Source organism: Bombus vancouverensis, chromosome 1 (genome assembly GCF_051014615.1).
Source record: "Bombus vancouverensis nearcticus chromosome 1, iyBomVanc1_principal, whole genome shotgun sequence".
Taxonomy (NCBI): Eukaryota; Metazoa; Arthropoda; class Insecta; order Hymenoptera; family Apidae; genus Bombus; species Bombus vancouverensis.
In genome coordinates this window covers 674,936-695,478 of record NC_134911.1, presented here as the reverse complement: position 1 = coordinate 695,478, position 20,543 = coordinate 674,936, and the positions used below count along the sequence as shown (strand labels likewise).

Genomic DNA, 20,543 nt, shown 5'->3' with positions numbered 1-20,543 from the left:
AATAAATTAAAAAAAGAGAATTATAAAAACGACAATAAAAAAATTGATATTTTTAAAATAATAATTTGCGGGAGAAATGGATAAAGCGAGGGGTGAAAGTGGTACTTACCTTTGACAGGTAGTTTCTTAGTTTATACATTTTTTTCGTTCTGCAAGTGAAATTGATTAAATTTGTTATAATTAAAAAATAACTATAATAAAAGTTATATGTGTATAATATATCTTTAATAGAATATGGGAATTGAAGGAGTTTCTGTCGAACCTTCGTAGAGATAAAACGTGTTTACAAGCAAGTGTCAACAAGTAATAACGGAAGTACAAGCAAAGGTGTTTAAACTCCCAATAACTAATCTTATTAGAGCAACAGCTTTTTAATTTCATCGTTACCTTAAAAAGAATAAAAAGGAGAATTGCAACTGTCTCTGATTACGGAGACATTTGCAGATATGTTTTTAGAAATATAGCATCGGTGATAGCAAAATTTCATCCTACTACATCCTATGAAAAAATGATGCAACAAGTCCAATATCCTACAAAAGAAATTGAAAGACCTTATAGTGCAACAATATACAGTGGCGATAAATAATATAGTCTGCTCACTAGAGCTATTGGGATGAATTTGACCTGATCTAACGGAACGTTCTTAGATAAATCGCTGCCAAATATTGTAGAAAATAAATATTTCGTATTGCTCTACCTGAAAAGTTTATGCTAAGTGCGTGGAAATTCAATATAGCAAAAATTACCACTTTTTTGGTACATTTTTTAAAATATCTGCTCTAAAAACTCACTTTTGTACAAAAAGTTTCATATATTTTTTGTGCATAGTGACTATAAAGTTAAAACAAGGTCAGATAGAACACATGTTCATATGAACCTTTTTCATTATGCCTCTTCTTCACTCCTGAAGTCGGTCCCACATACTATGATACATTCTCTATAGAGATAATAGAATATATGTATTCATACTATGTAAGAATATGATAAAGCATAAAGTAAATTAACGCCACTTTGCGTAAAATAGTAATAAATCATCTAGTTTATTTTCATGAAGTTAATACTATTATAGATAGAAGTAAATCACAAAAATTGAACTAATTCTTCTTGTTCTCAAAAGAGAAAGACAATGAAAAATCTAAAGCACTATTTTTATACTTGCCTTCCTTTATACTTCGTAGACTAAATTTTATAAAATACAAGTTAACATATCTGCTAAATTATTAATTTTCCAACATAAATAGGTTGATAACTTTTCACAGGGAATATCAAGACGGAACGATTCATGTATTAAAGAATATATAATTTCATTAAAAACAGTAAAGGTGAGCTTCATATGTCCTCTATGTTTCTACCTACAATAAACTATTGACATCAAATTACGCGTCCCCAATTTAGCTTTTGTTTGAAACATTTTTCAGTATTATGAATAATCTCAGAGATATTTATAAGTATCGATTTAAATGGAATAATAGAAGCCTTAGAAATTAGTAAGGTTATACTTAAGTCGTAAATTAGTAAAATGTGGAAAAGTTTTTAGTGGATGTTTGAATTGTTCTGCGCGACATATATAAACGAGAAATTATTTTTGATAACCTTATCTGGAAAATCAATAGGCAGGATTAACTAGATGAGGCAAATCTGTTAAGTAGATAATACTTTAATTATCGGTACAATATGCTGTCTTACATCTGGATTAACCAGATTATAAATATCCCTTGTTTCTTTTCAATTAAAAACCCCAGCCTAGAATCAGGCGGTACTCTGCTGGAGAGGCCCCGTGATCGGTTTTCTCAAGGGACAGCTCCAGCCCCAATCCTCTGATGGAGGCCACGCATGCCATTTCTGGGTAGCACGTCAGTGCCGAGTCCAGAGGCATCACCTCGTCATATGCGAGGTCCCAGAGGAGTGGGCCTAGTACAGACCCTTGCGGGGCCTTGCTAACCACTTCTCTACCCCGGTCAGTGTAGATAATACTCCGGTTCGTGAGATACATCCCAACTACGCCCTGGAAGTAGGAAACGCCAGGGCCCCCTCTATCTTCCCTCAGGGCAGACATGACAGACCTTAAATATTGTTTAGATTCTGGACACTCGAAAGATGGTTACTTTGGCTTTCACATCAGTAATCTAACACAAATATCACAATGAGACCGTTTTATTTTAAATTTGTAGTTAATATAAATTTCATTAACATATTAACGACATTTTCCTAATTAAAATGAGATCAAACACAAATTGTTATAAAATTTTATAGTAAATTTTATATAAAAGTATATATATGAATACTATTTCCAATAGTAAATTTTTAAATATGATTTCAAATAGTCACATTATCCGATTTTATAAAAGTATTATATTTGGTCTCATTTTAATTCAAAAAATCTCACCAAGGCATAGTGTGTTGGTCAGTGAACAAAAATAAAAAATTCTGAGTGTCAAATCTCCAAATTATCCTGTCATAAAGTACTAGTAACAAACTATTATTCGTAATATTACTCATAATTTTTACTGAATCTACCAATTTGTAGTTAGAGTTGATACATATAGTTTATTGTAAAAATAAACGCACTTTCCAATTTGATTTTCATAAATTATCTTTAATATTGTAGTACCTTTAAAATGGGTAAGTAATTGCAATGCAATAATAACAAGTCATCCTAATTGTTTATATAAAATAGTACCTTATAGTACCTTAAATAGTACCTTACAAAATAGCACATAATGGTACTTTGTAAAAGTACCAAAAAAGTACTGCTTTCTCCGTGGAGGAAACCTTCATAGGCGCCCCGCGCTCTCCAGGAAAGGGCGTCGAGTAGTGCCGGATTCGTACCGCCGTACTTGGTGCATGGCGAAAGGGGCCCTGGAACCGTTCATAAGCCCCCTTCGCGCCGAGTTTACTTCGAGTTATGTGAAAAAGTACCTCGCGAACCGAAACGCTTCGAAATTTACCGAACGCTTCGACTCTCAGTAATTTCTTCTCTTTCACTCGCATTGTCTTTTTCTACGTTTGGCATGTCTAAGATCTCACTTTCGAAGAATAAAATCGTTTCTACCTCTTCATAATTGCAGAACTTGGGTCCCAAATTCCTGGCTATTATCGGTATTGTTTTTTAATTCCTAGTACACTTGGTCATAAAATATATTCCAAGATATCAAATGACAGAAGGATTAAAGTTAATCAATATTGTTTCGTACGAAATTTTTATTTATGTTATCAAAGTATTATTGTATCTCAATAAATGGTAAAGAACATTGTGTTATTTTATATGGTGGCCCAATTTATATGTCGGAGAGGGGACAGCAATAGGATTGTGGGCGTTGGATAAATCTTCATTGGAACTGGCCATCGTCGTGGTATAACAAAGGTACGGTTTGCTAACACAAGTATGGATAATACAGGCTTGACAATCAACCGTGGCGGTTGGACACTCGCGATAGTAGTGATATTGGTCTTAGGTTCAATAACGAATCCGCGGCCAACGGGATGATAGATCTACTTGCTCACTACACTAATTCAAGCGTGTAACACTCACGAACCGTAAGGCGTTACTTTTCGTCGATGAGATCGCAAAAAAGAATGAATCTCCGTCCCGATGATGCTACCGAGGAAAACTATGATGGGATGTGTCTAAGGACACGAGATCATCGGATTCGTCGAGGACATCCTTCGTTCAGAAAGTAAGGGAAATTGGCGTTGCTGCTAATTGGTCAATTTCTATATCCTCGAGAGAAAGTTGCTAGTGGGAGACGTCGTTCGTTGAAAAATAGGTCTCCTCTATCTTCTCGTAGTTGGGACAAAGACTGTTTGTCTGTTTGAAGGACTTTAGTTAGCTAAATCTTAAGATTTATAACGGGCCCTCAGGCTAGCTGAACATGTACTGCGGAGACGCATCGACATCTGGCAATCATCTTACTCGAAGAATAGCGTCTGCGTGTGGCGAGCCACGGGACAGAAACCGTTGGAATGTTTACTGTCGAGTGTTACAACTATTTCCTTTTTAAAGAGAGTTATAGAATTACTCCATGCCTTTGTTAGACAAAGCGTTCATCCCGTGACCGCGGCTACGTTCGGCGACTGACTGTCGCCCCGAGCCCAAGTTTATTATCACAAATCGCAAACAAGTACAATGATAGCAAATCGCTTAATTACAGCTGTAAACTTTAATTACAATTTTACGGATTTTCCGAAGTTCCAGAGGGAAGGTCTCCGGTGTCCTCTCATCTCCGACATATATATTATATTTGTTAAATGCTTTTGCGTTAATCTTTCGTTACTCCAAATTGAAAATTGGAGTTAATTCTAGATTTTGCACAGGTTTAAGTTATTCTGTTGTACATTTTTCTCACCTTTCCATTTTTAGTTCTTTGAATCTTTTTGTTTCCTTTATTTTTGTATTCTTTATTATCTTTTTAATCTTTTTTATTTAGTTTCAACCGCGAATGATTTGGATGTGTACTGTGTGCAGTGTGTCCAGTGCATATTATATGTGTCGTGCTTATTATGTACTCTGTTTCTATGAAAATCATGAAACATGTTCGAATTGAGCATGTGTCTACTCCGATGCTTAGACTGATCCACAATAGTTGCGTTTGTGTAAAGAACTTTCCTCGTTCCCAGCAATATTTTGGCTAATTTTTAATTGTCAATAAATAGAAAACAAAGCCGAAAAAATTTTTTATTATTGACTTTCATCTTATTTTAACTTCAAGAATCACCAATTAAATTTTTTACGCCTGTATGTTCTTACTACAAGTCGATAAAATTCTGTCTGATCTTCATTACACTCATTTTATAATGTTGAAGCATAAATACACATCGAATTATAAAGTACTTGTAATCAATGAACGTTATTAATTTGCATTAAGATAGCTTCTGCATATATATAGGATGAACAACATAACCTGATCGCCTTGAATATCTGTTGTTTTGATGATAGGAATCATCATAGCGTGATAGCAAAATCATAACGAAATCACTCCAATGATCTGTAACCTTCATGTGACCTGAAGTACAAAAGAGTTATAAATATTTGGGAGTAGATGCGAATAATGAAATACTACGGTGGAGAGATTGCTACAGGAAAATTTATAATTCTTCGACAAGTCGTATACTTTTCTTTTGTACGTGGAGAAATCCTCTTGGACACTCCGCTGTTGCTAATAATCACGTAACAGCAGAGTAGTGTCGGACTCCTACCGACTAAAACTCCATGATGACCATCCTACGCGTATGACAGGAGTGCTCCAGGAACCTCTTATGAATTAACTTCTGTTGCACAACCTAACCTCTTCCCGCGTCCTCTTGTTCGAGCCAGTCCTAATAATTCCTGACTATTCAATTTGGCGTTAGGGGGGCCATTGCCCCTAGCGCTGTCACCCCTTCTAGACGTGGTTCGTTGGGACGGCGATGGAGCGGCTCTAGGTCGCCTGACTGCCATCCTCCTCCATCGTCTTATCCTACAAGGGTGAGAGTTTTTCTTTCTCTCCCATTCTGCTCGCTCCTTCGCGAGCATAACTCGATCGCAGAAGAGGCGGACGGCCTCGTATTCTTGTGACCCTCTCAACATCGCTTCTATAATCGCTAAGGGGGTCAATCTTTCTCCTGTGGCGTGTCGCAGAGTGTAGCGGGGCAACTTCCACGCCGGTGTCCCTGCCCTCTCCGCAGTGGTGACAAATGTCCGTCGTCTCCCGTCCGATTTTCCTTAGGTACTCGCTGAACACGCCGTATCGAATGAGCACCTGGGCCATCCTGTACCGCGCCTCGATGTTCGCCTCCCTCGTTGATCAGCTGGGATCGTAACTGGTCCTACGCGTCCTCCTCGGCGGTTCCTAGGTCGTTTGGGGCCGCCTGCTCAGTCAAGTCTTCTCTCGGGTCTCATACTCTCCAGCGGGCGTATCTCCTTTCGAGCGCCAGTACCCGAAGCTCCTACGGAGGGACGCGCCTAGAGCGGTTGCCGACGCGTGGGACACCGTCCGGTATCCCCTAATAATTCTGATAGCGGTTACCCTGTGCAGCCTTCTGAGAAGCAGGATGCTGTGACGACTCGCCATTAGTTTGTCCGCCCATACCGGGGCCCCGTACATCACTTGGGACCGAACGACGCCCTCGTATAGTCGGCGCACCGTAACTCCCACCACGCCGATGTTCGGCAGCAGGCCGCACATGGCATTGGCAGCTGCCGATACCTTCGGAATCAGGGAGTCGCGATGTATTGCTTCGTTGGTAACATACCAGGGTGCATCTATTAGGGATCTTAGAGTTTTCGATTGGATGCGTTGAAGTATTTTAATGTTGGAATTACTTGCTGTTCCCCATAGTTGGATTCCGTAGGTCCAAACAGGTTTTATTATGGTCTTATAGAGCGTAATTTTGTTCTGCGTGCTTAAGTTGGAACGTCGGCCAATGAGCCAGTAAAATTTTTTACAGTATTTTGTACAGTATTGTTTGTTTTCTAGTGCTAGTATTATTTCGTTGACCAGTCTGTGCATTTGCTCTATAGTGGAGTGTTTGTTTCTGAATCCGAATTGGTGATCCGGTATTAATTTTTCCTTCTCTATTATTGGTTTTATGCGGTCGTAAATTACTTTCTCTAGTATTTTAGAGAACACAGAAAGTAATGATATTGGTCTGTATGTCTAAGTATTTAACCATGAATTGTCTATTGGTTAGGTACGACTTTAGGATGGAATAGTAGGTGTGTGGTAGGATTTTCTTTAGTTTGTATAGAAGCCCTTCATGTCATACTTTATCGAATGCCTGTTGAATATCTAGGAATACCGCTGAGCAATATTTTTTCCTTTCTAAGTTTTGGCTGATATTATATGTTATGCGATGGATTTGCTCTATTATCGAATGTTGCTTCCGAAAACCGAATTGATGATCTGGCAGTGTTTTCAAATCCTCTAAGAGTGGAAGGAGTCGATTCGTCAGCATCTTCTCGAATAGTTTCGACAAAGTGGGTAGAAGACTAATTGGGCGATAGGAGCTAGTTTCGTGTATTGGTTTCCTAGGTTTAGGGATGAGAGTAATATTTTCCAAGACTTAGAATAGTATTCAAGGCGAAGAATTGCATTAAAAATTGATGTGGTGAGTGCAATCCCTTTTATGGGAAGTTCCTTGATTGCTTTATTACATATTTGGACATGCCCCGATGCTTTCCTGGGATTTAGGCGACGGATTAATTCTGTAATTTCTACAGAAGTGAAAGGTTCAATAGGAGGAGACATTTGGAAGGGAGAGTGCAGGTATTCCGTTATTTTCGCGGCAACATTGGAGGAATGAGGTTTAAATACGTTACATAGGTGATTATCAAACAGGTTGGCTTTTTCTATAGGGCTACGCGCCCATCCACTTTACGAACAGTGGATTTGAGGTATTATTTGCGGGGGATGCGTGAGTTTCCTGGAAGCCTTCTATAGTAAGTAGTTGGAGTTGTGGGAGATAGATTGGCGAGATATTTTTCGAAACAGTCATTTTTATAGTTTTTAATGATTTTGATTAAATTCCTAGTTGCGTTATTTAGTTTGCGTTTATCGTCAGGTGTTCTATGAAAATCTACGTTTATCTGCGATTTTTTTTAATATGTAATGGGGAAATTCATGTTTGTTGATAAAAGTCAAAATGATAGTAGGTGTGAAGGAGCGGGTAGCGTCTATTATGTTTGTGTTTAAGTTTTCCGTGGTTGTTTCAATATCTTCATTTGTTTTTAGGGAAATTAAGGCTGATATTGAATATTTAAAAACTTCTCTAAGGAGCTGCCAGTTGGTGAGTTGTTTATGAATAAAGCCATTAGGTGAATTTTCGATAATTGTTGAGCTAATTGTTGCAATAACGAGGGAATGGTCTGAAGAGAGTTCCACCGAGGAGTTTATTTGGACATATCTTAGCGAGATATTTTTAGTTATAAAAAGTAAATCAGGTATTTTGTTAGCGCCAGTGGGCCAGTAAGTGGGTTCATATGTGGTGAGGTAGTTGAGTCTGTTGGTGTTTATGCTATTCAAGAGATTTTTGCCTTTTACTGTGATAAGTCTGCTGCCCCATTGAGTATGTTTGGCGTTATAGTCTCCTCCAGCTATGCATCTATTGCCCAGAGCATCAAGGAAGCTCCAAGTCAAGGAGGATCAGTCTTCTTTAGAAATGGAGTGTTTAGGAGGACATTATTTTTAGTTTGTAATCCTTTTTGTTGATATCTTCCTCAATGGACTTTATCATTATTTGAATATCGATGACATCATCAATGAAGATAGGTGGGGGAGGGATATTTTTTGTGTACATTGGTTAGTTAGTGTTTCAGCACGTCCATGGAGTCGTTTGTGGATTCTAATATTGCGAATCTATTGTAAGTGGTTACACGGCTTGTTGACTGTTCGTTCTGGCTAGTGTTTGCGTTTGTTTTAACTGTTTCAAGATTACGTTTTTTTATGTTTTTAGTGTCGGTTGAAAGGAGGGATATATTGTCCTTTTGCCACGGAGAAGGTAGAGCGGTGCAGTTATGGTTTTACTCAAGAGAGCCTGATCGAGATAATTCAATTAAGTTAATTCAATTTGAAATAACTAGTCGAGAGGCTATGATTCGGGTCAGAGATTAGGAGTGTTGGATTTTCCACTTGTAAGTTTAGAAACACTTGGTTTATATCTATTTCGATTCACTTTCGACGGATGGGTGTCATGTGTTGTATTGTGAACTTCACAGACCACTAGACACACATCTGCACGCTTCGGCACTCAACAGCAAACTGACGAGAAATATTCAAGCTCGATTTTCTTGAAAACGAAGCGTCATATGAAGAAATATTATTCTCTATTTTCTTCTCATTTTTCATAATTGCTTTGTGCTTGTTTGTACATATTTTTCGGCCGTACCACGTATACATATACGTATAAATTCATATTTTTCAAATTTTTACCATCAATACGTACGTTGCGTCACGTAAACTTGAGGGTTGGACGATAAAATAAAAATAGCTGAGTCGTAACACAACTATTAATTTTATTTTAATTAAACTTTATTATGAATTCAGCAATTACAACGGAATACACACTGAATTAACATAAATCACAATTTATTCCAACCACGTTATGTAAAACTTAGTTACAATGATACGTTAAGTACGCGACTGTTATAAGGGCAGAGACCGGTAAAGATATGTTGTCTATTCTAAGGATATAGAATAAGTGAAGTTTTACTGACGAAAGCTAAGCGTGTGTGTGTCTAAGGACACGGGACTATCGGATTTGTTGATGACAATTTTGGTTAGGGAAGTGAGGGCAGTAGACACCGTTTCCGATTGGATAATAAGACGGTTGGTGGACCAGAAAGGGTTTTAGCCGCCCCGGTCTCGCCTGTGACCTGGTCTCTGATGTGAATTGATGTTACAGTTGCATCGCGTCGTCGCGTCGCATCGCATCAGTTTAAATAAATATCCCCACAGAAATCAACATAAGACAACAATTGATTGAAACGTCCGTAGTTTGATATGAACTATTTTGTAATTTTCCTACTGAATCAACACTTTAAAAAGTATGCTTAAACATATTATCTCTAATGCTCATATTGTATTGAGACTTTTTATCTAAATGTAAGCGTTAATTAATTGCCATAGATATTTATCACGTTATTTATTCAACGTCAAGAACACACATCTTAATCTAGTGATAAACGTGAAAGAACATTCGAGCTAATAAAACGGCATGATAATACATTTGATTTCATTATTGACGTAAGAATACACATTTTTCTTGGTACAATTACGTTTATATAAATGACGCAACTTGAAACTTGATTTTATTAATGGTTCTGTCAGATAAAACTGAAATTTTATTGTCCATAATCGTCAGAAAATTGATAATGTGCGTACATTTGATTATGAAACAATTATTTTCAATCTAAAGTGCTTTCAAATTATATCATTTAACTACGCATTTTCAATATGATTATGCAAGCAATTTTATTTGGTATTAAACAGGAGATTAGTATTGATATCGATATAAAACGAATAACGCAGTAGTAATCTATCTCTTTCATCATTATGCTTTCAAAATTGAAAATACTTATTGCAAACATACTTTATGTAATACATTTTAGAATGAAAATTCCATTGTTCTCATCATCAATCTTTTAAATCTTTTTTTGTATTTTCTGGTACTACTTCATGAATGTAATGGGAGTATAACAGTTTCGAATATAGGAATAACATGGTTCAAAAGTTATGCCAACATTCATGAGGGCGACAGCATCGACAAGTTGAACGGGAAGAAAAAAGTTCCAAACGAATTTGAGATACTACATACGATTATAAGTACTTACATATTCAGCAAGTAACGGTAAAATTAATTATCCATTAAAATCCGTATCGTTTCGTTCATACAAACAAAGAATCTAAATAAAATTAAATAAATAATTTTTAGTATTTATATACTTATAAATAATTTCAATTAAATGTTAAATCTGCATAACAAATATTTTTTATATCTGAAGATATTTAGCATATCTTGAATATACGAATTTTCTAGAACAAACAAATATAGTATTAGAATAGGGGGGTGAAAGGTATTGATTTGGCTAAATACGAAATTATGGTGTTATTATGTGGACTTGTTTGTATGAACATCATGCAAAATGATGGTCTTATTATTATTAAATATTTTCTACTTTATTATTTATATGTTACTCAAATTAATGATGAACTAACTGAATATACACGGTGGCTCACGAATTGGTGGCCATGATATTGCAGGCACAATTTATCAAACTATAATTTAACAACAAATTGTTTTGAATATTCATTGAAAAATAATTTTTCCTTGGTGATTAAATCTTATATAAAATGTTTTTTGTCAAATTGTCACAAGTGCCTAAAATATTATAGCGACGGATTCGTGAACCACACTGTATACGTAACTAACGTGCTTGGTTAAAATAAATCTTGAATAAATAAATCAAATATAGGTAGCTACTGTTTGTAACAAAGGTACATTGTGTATTGTATATCAAATATGTCTTACACAAATACTAAAAACAGAGTATCATGTGTAATGTACTCTTTCTTGACGAACTAATTCATTATTAAAATTCACGTTATCTTTAATAAAATAATTTCTATTCATATATTTCATTCTTTATCTGTTTTTATCTGCCCTTTCTTTTATATTAATTACAGACAAATTATGTTACATTTACATGTGCAAAGATCAAATCCAACTTAATTAACATTAATTGAGTTTTATTACATTTTAATTCTGCGATTATAGAAATTTCTAATTAAGGATCCATCCATTTTGCAGGTATTCTTTCAAATTACTTAATTTATATGAGTTTAAGCAACTGGAAACTAGGTTACCGGCATGAACTTGTTACTTAATTGTTACGGCCGATGAGTGATGAAAATCGGTATAACAAACAGTTGAAATATTGTTCATGATTTATTAGAATATTAGTTTGCAAATAATTATTACAATTCAAGTTTAGGATTATTTCTATAGGATACGTATTGTACGGCTACATCGATGAATATCACTTATTAAAGCCTTCATTTACAATTACGCTATATATAATATCGTTCCCTCGTGAATCCTGACTTGTGTAAACATTAGCTTGATTAATTGAACGAGACGTTATAATTCAATAAGAGTTAAGTATAAAGTAGAATTACGTCATTGTAACCAGTTACTCGATAAAAATTCGTCATGCTAATATAATACTAGAAAACGATTTCATACGCGAGAAAGCTTTATACCTTTATCGTTTGAGTAAATACAATAGTCGATTGTATAGCTTTAAGGCTTAGGAGATATCATTTAATAATAAAGCTTTTCTTTCTATATAGAAAATCAATTGGCAGACATAAAATTCCAGATTATTAATATTTTCCCTCATAATTCGTTGATAAGTCATTCCTCGCATTATAGTTACAAATCATTTTTATTCTGATAACTGAGTGTTCCTTTGATCAGAAAGTTTTATAATCACGGAATTAAAAGTTTATAAAGATTATGTATTTTATTTTATAAATCAGTAAAGGAACTTTCTGGATTAAGAGTTTATAATAATAAATTATAGAGATTGCATTGGAAGTTTTAGTTGTAGTTTTTTAATATTAGCTATCTTTGAACTAATAATTACAATAACTTTTGAAAGACTTTGTTCTCTTCATATTTTAGAAAATATAGTCGGCATCTATTCAAACATATATATATTGATTATAGACCAATAGTCCCTTCTTACACAACGTTCTCCAATTTTAGTTACGTCAATCTAATCCTTACAAATGCGTATAAATATGGTACAAGTATAGGTAATTTATTTTTAAGAAATGAAACGACGACAAAAATTGGGAAATCTTTAATTTTTAACTAATACGCTCTTTTAATGTCATACTAATACATACTACTATAAATAAATTTTTATCCACACTACAGTTGTAATGCTCTTTTTATGTTATTAAAGTAGATATACAATGAAAACTACTTTTCCTCTAAAACACACATTTATTACTGTAAAGACGTTAGATACAGCAAAGTCTTTGGATAAATTTTTACCCATGATACTAATTGATTTTGGTGCATGATTTCAGTTTTTCAGTAATGTTGAGAGATATTTCAAATTAGAATAAAACATAAAGAAATTCTTATTGATACACATAATTTCTAGTTTCAATTTTTATGTTAAACACCTTCTTAAAACCACTTTAAATCCTTCTTGTTTGTTAAAGCGATAATGGGATTGAAATATAAAAATTCGAGAGTTGTTGTAGGAGTAGTAGTGTTGAGGATAATATAATGGAATTATTATGTCCGAAAAATTGACGAGTTGTTAATTACATGTATATATAAGTTACATTGAATGGAGCACACCTCACCGATTTTAATGGTCTTGTAAGGAATATCATCATACCAAAAGTGTAGTAGAATTTTTCTTTCACCGACAATACTCTTGTCACAGCTACGTCATTTGGTTAAACCACACTTTAGGGGATGCAAAATTATTGACTTTGAGACATACTGTTCTACGTACAATTATCGACAAGTTAACTTATTTTCTTTAATTATTAATTTAAAACATCCTAATGGTAGATTGTGTAATAGAAAAAAGAATAGAACGTTTGAAAAATCCTCAAAATATTTATATCTCTGTTAGGTAAAGTCTATAAGATGATATCAAAACGAGGATATTATCGTAAAATAAAATACCAATACCGACCATTGGTCAGGTCGTCGATAAGATAAGCGATGGTGCTACATAACAAATGAGTACACGATTGGTCAAACAAAACAAGTTGATAACGCAAGAGAGAATAGAATGCAAAATAGCATAGAGCCGAAAGATTTGTAGAAATATCACACTTCTTCTCGAATATCGTATATTGATAGAAGTAACGTGTCGCGCATCGCGTCTGGTCGTAAACTGTGTAATCTGTATCCGTAGAGAAGTTGCGATAAACATCGTTATAGCACCAAGTGATTTTCACTTTTCGAAACGGCCACTTCTGCTATTGTCGTTGATAGTCTCTCCACGGGACGAATGTGACTATGAAGATTTACCGGTGTAAACGTTAGACAAAAGTAAAACATCCAAATTCGTCGGGAAACGTAAGTTAACAATTTCTTTTTCTTAATTCACAGTGGCTCACCAACGAACAATACGTATACGAACAATTACAGAAATATTTTATGAATATATGAAGATGTGGACACATATGATTTTTTCGGTCATGGAAAAACCCATTGGTGGTATTGTTGATAAGCAATAAGTCAATAATAGTAATATTGTAGAATTATAACTATTGCAATATATAAATGATAGAGATCTGCAAATTCAAATCTATCGCAAAATACAAATACATGAAACAGTTTTCTTTAAAATATAATACGCCGATTCCGTCGTCTACTCCAGTTGAAAGATTATTTAATTTCGCTGGATTGATTCTTTGTCCGCGACGGAGTAGTCTAATGATGAAAACATTGAATGACGCACTTTGTTACATGCGATTAGCCATGCTAAAAAAAAAATAAATAAATTCAATTTGAAGGTATTGGGGATTCTTCTCATTTTAATATTATCACTCCATAATCTATATTCATTATTAGAAAATATTTTAAATAAATACATCTATAGTACAGATTTGAAATATTTTGTTTTATACTTTATTTTGAAAAAATAAACATATTTTATTTGCCGAAATTTAGCTTCCTATCCAAAATAATATTTTATTTGAACTTAAAACCTATTATCACGTTCTCTTGTTTCCATAAGATAGATATACATTCCATAAAATATTTCTCTTATTTTCATTGCAAGTTGAGTATATTTTGTAATTATTTGTGTATTTGTGAAGAAAATATACTGAATTTTATCAACTATATTTTATTGAGGTGGTCAGTTATGAATTTACTTCCATCTACGCCACCTATTTGTTATTAATTTTGTGAGTGGTACAATCAATATTGTCAAAACTGCCGAACAAGATGAAGAAAATAATTCCCAAAAAGGAAAAAGAAAATGTCCTTGATCTACATCTACTTAACATCTACTTAAAATTGCAATATAACGTATACACAATTACTAATTAGTTCGATTAATAAATTTATACTGTACAAGAAGTTTTTTGTATTCGTAAGAAAAATTCCACGATGAAAAAAAGATTCACTATAAAAATTTAATCTACGAATTCTGTAAAGTCGTTTTTATTTATTTAGGAATCTCGGCGTTACAGTTTTGATAAAAAAATTACGTGATACTTTAGACGAAGTACTATGTATCTAGGAACTTGAACTTGTTAATTTGACTTAGAGGAAATATGTATCGTTTTCTCGTTGCAATAATTGACGATTAAGATAGAATATTTCGCAAGTACCCAACTATGAATAAGTGTATTTGGATATAAAATTTTGTTCAAACAAATCGCCTTAATCTAAGTTTTGCATTACAGTTAGTGAGTATCGATAAAAATATTGGTTAATATAAATTAGTATAAATAAAAAAGCAGTAATTGAAGATGAATGAAAATCGCTTCTATGGTAGCACTTAAGTTAAGTGACTTTTAAGTGTATTTGTTCGATATTGATACTCTTTTTTTAATTAGCCCCAGTTGATGTGGAATTTATTTAGAAAAAGCATTAGATAGATTATTAGATTGAAATCTTAGAGTCGAATATGTGTTTCCAACCACATTCTAGGGGTTCATATAGATTCTATGAAGTGTCAGCTATTTATTACAATAACATACATAAATATGGAACTTGATGTTGAAAATACATGTAATAAAAATATCAATGGTTTGATTGGACTGTCTAAGTGTCCGAATACTTAGCCATGGTAATATGTACTATCAATGCGATAAAAAGCAGAAAATACTTCTGTTTTAAATAAATTTATTATTTTATTCCTATTTTACGTAAAATATTCCATGATAGAATGGCAACATGTACTCCTACTCAAAAATCTTGGAACAGTTATATTTGCTTGAAACTGAAGAAAGGTAAATAATTGCTTAACAATATAAAGGGTTTAAAAAGATGTGAAATATTTCGTGCAAAGCGTCATATTAAAAGAGTCGTATGATACCAAGTTCTGTAAATATGTAAAAATGAACTCGTGAGTTCGAGATATTTCTATTATGAATACAAAGGTGTTAAGGTAATAAAATCTACCAGATTATTTGTCATCATTGTGCATATCTATTCTCTTTATCTTTATTATACATGATAATGCTACACTTATTTTTTTTTTTTTTATATAGATAAGCGCGAATAAATGTAATTTGTCCTGAAAATGAGAAATAATATTTTGAAATGACAAAATATCAATATTTTGTTATATATCATAGTTGTTGCTTCAAATTGTACATACATAATTTTAATAATATTAAATCATAACATGTTGTGTTGGTCAAAATAATTGCGTTTAACTTCATTTATTACCTAAATTAATTGAAATATATTTAACCTAGAAAAATTTGAATATTTACCATGAGTAAACTCTAGTTTAATTAATCAAAGAAGATTTTTTTTTAATTTGCTTGATTGATTTTTAATTTCCTTAATCTAACTAATAAAGCCTACCATTGTCTACCGTACACTAATCATTTTTTTTTTACTGAGAACACAAATTCAGGATAGTTTTAATGTTAATGAATAACCTGAAATTTCCAGAAACTTAGATATTATATTTCTAGTTCCATACTAAATATATTTATAGAATATTTAAATTTACGTTAAAAGTTAAAATTTTAACAGGCTTTAACAGACAATATAAACGTTCACAATAAAGCAGTAAATCTTTTCGATCTATTTGTTGTAATATGTTTCATCATATACATAAAATTAATTATTATCAAAATACCTTTTTTATTTCGTGAATAAAAATTCCATAGAAATTCCTAATGTCTAATTACTAAAATGTTAAGATATTTATACCTACATAATAAATATCTTAAAACAACAGAGTAAAATGAATTAGAGTCTTTGTAAGTAATTCGTCAAAGAAAATATGCAATAATTGGATAATAATGATAAGTACCTATATTACATTTTATTTCGACAAAGTGTTTCTTATCTAATACAAAAAGTTTCTCATTCTTAGCCAAAGTTTTCAAGTTTCCTTTATTAGCGACTCTTAGATAAATTCACAGAAAGGTTTATATCTTTCTTTTCAAATCACACAGATATAATTATGAAAAACTGCAATTTGTATGTTTAAAAGATAACTGAGTTAACTATGAATTTTAAAAATGAATGCAAAATATGTAGAATTTACGTAGTTTATCTTCCTCCACAAGTTTATGAATTGACGTTACTTCTTCATTTATTACAATAATAATATCCAAACAAAGTAGAATTAATTTTTGCAATATATTATTTATGTGCTATGTTTTATTATTTTGTACTTGTCACGTTGATATTTAAATATGTATGTATAACTTTCAACTAATTATGAAATGTGTCATTTGTTTATTCTTATCTATTATGATAAATTGCTTTAAATCGATGATAAAATACACATGTATATCGACATGTTCTGATATTTGACATAGGTTTAATAACAAGAGAGGATATTGTCACGTCATCATGAATTTATTCCGAGACCAATTTTCGATCGTTGTCTTTTTTCTACTTTATGCTAGATATCAAGCAACAAACACCGTTGATAAAGGTAATTGAAATTTAAATAAATAATTTTGCAAAATTTGCACTTTATACAATTTGTTATAGATTTCTAATATTATTGTATGTGTTACTGATATGAGTAAGCTTTTATATTAAATTATACAAAAATCCATTTTCTCATTGTAATAATTTGATTGTTATTATATTACATTTATATTTTACATTCCGACTATTGCAAGTCTATTCTAACTTATAATTAAACATCAAGATTTATATATATTATATTATGTATTACCATTACTACACTGTAATTACTAATTTAATTTTAAAATTATTTTGTAATACATGAATAAATCATTTACATGATTTCCTGACTAAATACTTAACATTTTCACTATTTTTTCTGTCTGTAATATTTCTTCTCAATTAACTATTAATGCTAATAGTAATAAAATTATTTTTTATTGTGTAGCAGAATATGCACAAGATGATACAAAGGAACCTACCATTCTTGACTATCGACTGCCAAAAACGATCATACCTACGAACTATGAAATTATACTTATTCCGAAATTAAAAGATAATTTTGAATTCAAGGGAATTGTACATATTAGTGCATATTTACAAAAGTCTACGGACACTATAACACTTCACCATGGACGAATGCAGATAAATTTGGTGACCGTTACGATTGATTTTGAGAAGGAAGAAATTACGCAGATCGCGTATGATAATAAAACGGAAAAATACGAAATTAAACTAAGCAAAGTCCTTAGTGCAGGAACAAACATTACGATCAATTTTGAATATGTCAGTGCACTTAGGGACGACATGACTGGATTTTACAAAAGCTCCTATGTCGATGCTAATGGAAAAATTAGGTAAAGTTTTATTGCGCTTCAAAATATATTAATTATCACATTAAAAAATTATTATATAAATAGGTTGAACGTAATCTATTATGTAGATTTCAAATATATCTCTCCATTTACAAATTAGAAAAAAGTAACTTAAAGTTATAATAATACAGAATTTAGTTTAGATTCTACAAAAGCTATTTTCTGTGCGATATTACTTTCTGTTTTAAAAATTTAGCTTTCCGAAAAGAAAAATAAAGAGAACTAGACATACATCGAAGTTGACATTAAATGGTTTTAGGTGGCTCGCTTCCACACAATTCCAAACAACGCATGCAAGACATGCTTTTCCCTGTTTCGACGAACCAAGCTTCAAGGCAACATATATAGTCAGAATTTTGAGGCCTGCAGAATATTCTTGCTTGAGCAATATGCCGCTAAACAGAAGCATAGAAGCGTAAGTAACATTTGCAATGTTACAAAAAAGTATTAAATGCCATAAGATGTTGTTCATTTACACTACCATCTATAAGTCATGAGATACATGATAAAGATAATCTTTAGGAAGAACATATTCAATATTCACTTAATTCACTTTTCCTTGTAATTCATAATTGATAATTATAATATCAATTCATCCACTGTATTAAATATTTCGTCACCTGTAAATGATTGTGATTCGACTGAATTTTTCTAAGAAAAAAGTGTAAAAGAGTAATAATTTTGTTAGGTTTTGAAGTTTGAGTTTAAAAATAAGTTTGTTTGGCTTTATTTAATGCTGATCACATTACATATATATCTAATACATAATAATGTAACATTATTAACTTACAATTAGTCATTTGAATAAAATTTTCTATTTTTCTTACTTCCTAACGTTATATAACATGGTATCATATTTTATTAGAATACCGTTATAGTTTTCCTAAAAATTGTCAATTCTAATAAATCATAATCTTTTCTACTGAAAAGCGAAAGTAAATTCTGGTTTTAGAGGATTAACCCCTTAACAATTTAAGAAAATAACCTAATATTTAATAAAACAGTGTAATGAAATTACGAAATCCGATCACAAAAATGTATAACATTTCATGTTCTAAAATACTTCTATGCATGGTAAAAAATGTTTAAAAAAACATGTTGAAATTCACAAGTACCTTCCTGATCGCTCCGCTCGAATTATGCTTGGGATAAACCGTTCACTTTACTAGAATCTCAGTGAAGATAAACTATTAAGTACTATTAAGGGATTAAACGTATATTAAATGTAACGTGATATTAATAATCTAAAATTGAAGAATTGGTAACAATAAGGAAACTGCTCCAATAATTAAATTGTATTTATTCGAAAAGAAATAGATGAATAAGTTTCATATTTAAAGTTATTATATCCAAACGTGAAGAGGTGCTTTACTGTAAATATTAGTTAATTATAAAATAGCACATTTTAAAAAGTGATTTGATTTTGATTAAGGTGAAGTTTCCTCCTTACTGCAGCAATTCCTTCAATTCCAAGAGAATATGTGACAGTAAATGTATTTATAAAGGTGGATACTGAGGAGTTAGTACAATTTATTCACATAATACAATTGATGATTCCAGAAATGAAACATTTTGGGACGAATTCAAGCAAAGCATCCCTATGTCGACCTATTTGGTAGCTTTCATTATCTCGGACTTCAGCCCCGTAAAAGTAGACAATTTTAAAGTGTGGGCTAAACCAAACGCCATTGATCAAGCTAAATATGCTTTGAACATTGGCATGCAGGGTCTTGATTATCTCTCGAAGCGATTCAAGCAAAATTATCAAATTTCAAAAATGGACATGGTGGCTGTACCCGATTTTTCAGCCGGTGCAATGGAAAATTGGGGTCTTATTACCTATCGTGAATCCAGATTGTTATATGATGAACACTCGACATCTGATGTCGCGAAACAAAGCATCGCCTCTGTGATTATACACGAATTAACGCACATGTGGTTTGGAAATATGGTTACACCAGAATGGTGGAGCTACTTGTGGTTGAGCGAAGCGTTTGCAAGATACTTTCAATACTTTGGCACAGCACAGGTAATTGCAATTTTCCATTAGTTAAATTAGTCTTGCAGTTAATTAAATACAATGACTCCAAAATTGATTAAATACGTTCCCAATATGACTGTTCTTATAATAATTACTATAAGGTTCTTGTAACAAATAAAGGAGGTTAGTCTCTGTGAAATTTTCGTACTTTCTTCTATAAATTGCAGTCTTAGTTTTCTACGACACTAATCATAAATAAGCAAGGGTTTCTTCATTTTCTCACTCATACCGAGTGTGTACTACTTTAGTGTGCTTCAACTAACTTCAAGCACAAGGTGACAAAAAAATTACATTTTGAATCAAGACCCCAAATCGGGTCGTGAAATAACGGGTACCCCAATAAGTTTATAAGTCGACAATCTTTCGGAATCCCAACCTGACCCGAAATTCGAGTAAAGCTTTAGTGTGAAAAATAACTATGTTCTTAATAGAATTTTCTACATCTTTTAGTAATACAACTTCCTTACGATAAATATCAAATAGTCAAATGAACAAATTTT

At 32.5% G+C, this 20,543-nt stretch overlaps 1 protein-coding gene across 4 annotated transcripts in view; it reads left to right on the top strand.

Annotated features, from left to right (window-relative positions):
* The first annotated feature begins 13,319 nt into the window (after nt 1-13,319).
* The window catches only part of LOC117162006 (putative aminopeptidase-2), a 73,286-nt gene continuing 66,062 nt past the window's right edge, over nt 13,320-20,543 (top strand). For 2 of the 4 annotated variants that reach the window (XR_013058130.1, XM_076617611.1), the window contains exons 1-5: nt 13,320-13,587; nt 17,031-17,149; nt 17,576-17,984; nt 18,262-18,417; nt 19,563-20,031. Coding sequence is in view for 3 of the 4 variants with exons in the window: in XM_076617611.1 (XP_076473726.1) it covers nt 17,065-17,149; nt 17,576-17,984; nt 18,262-18,417; nt 19,563-20,031 (1,119 nt within the window). In the remaining variant the exon portion in view is untranslated. The remainder of the gene's footprint in view (nt 13,588-17,030; nt 17,150-17,575; nt 17,985-18,261; nt 18,418-19,562; nt 20,032-20,543) is intronic. The other 2 variants (XM_033343816.2, XM_033343815.2) reach the window with 2 other exon arrangements.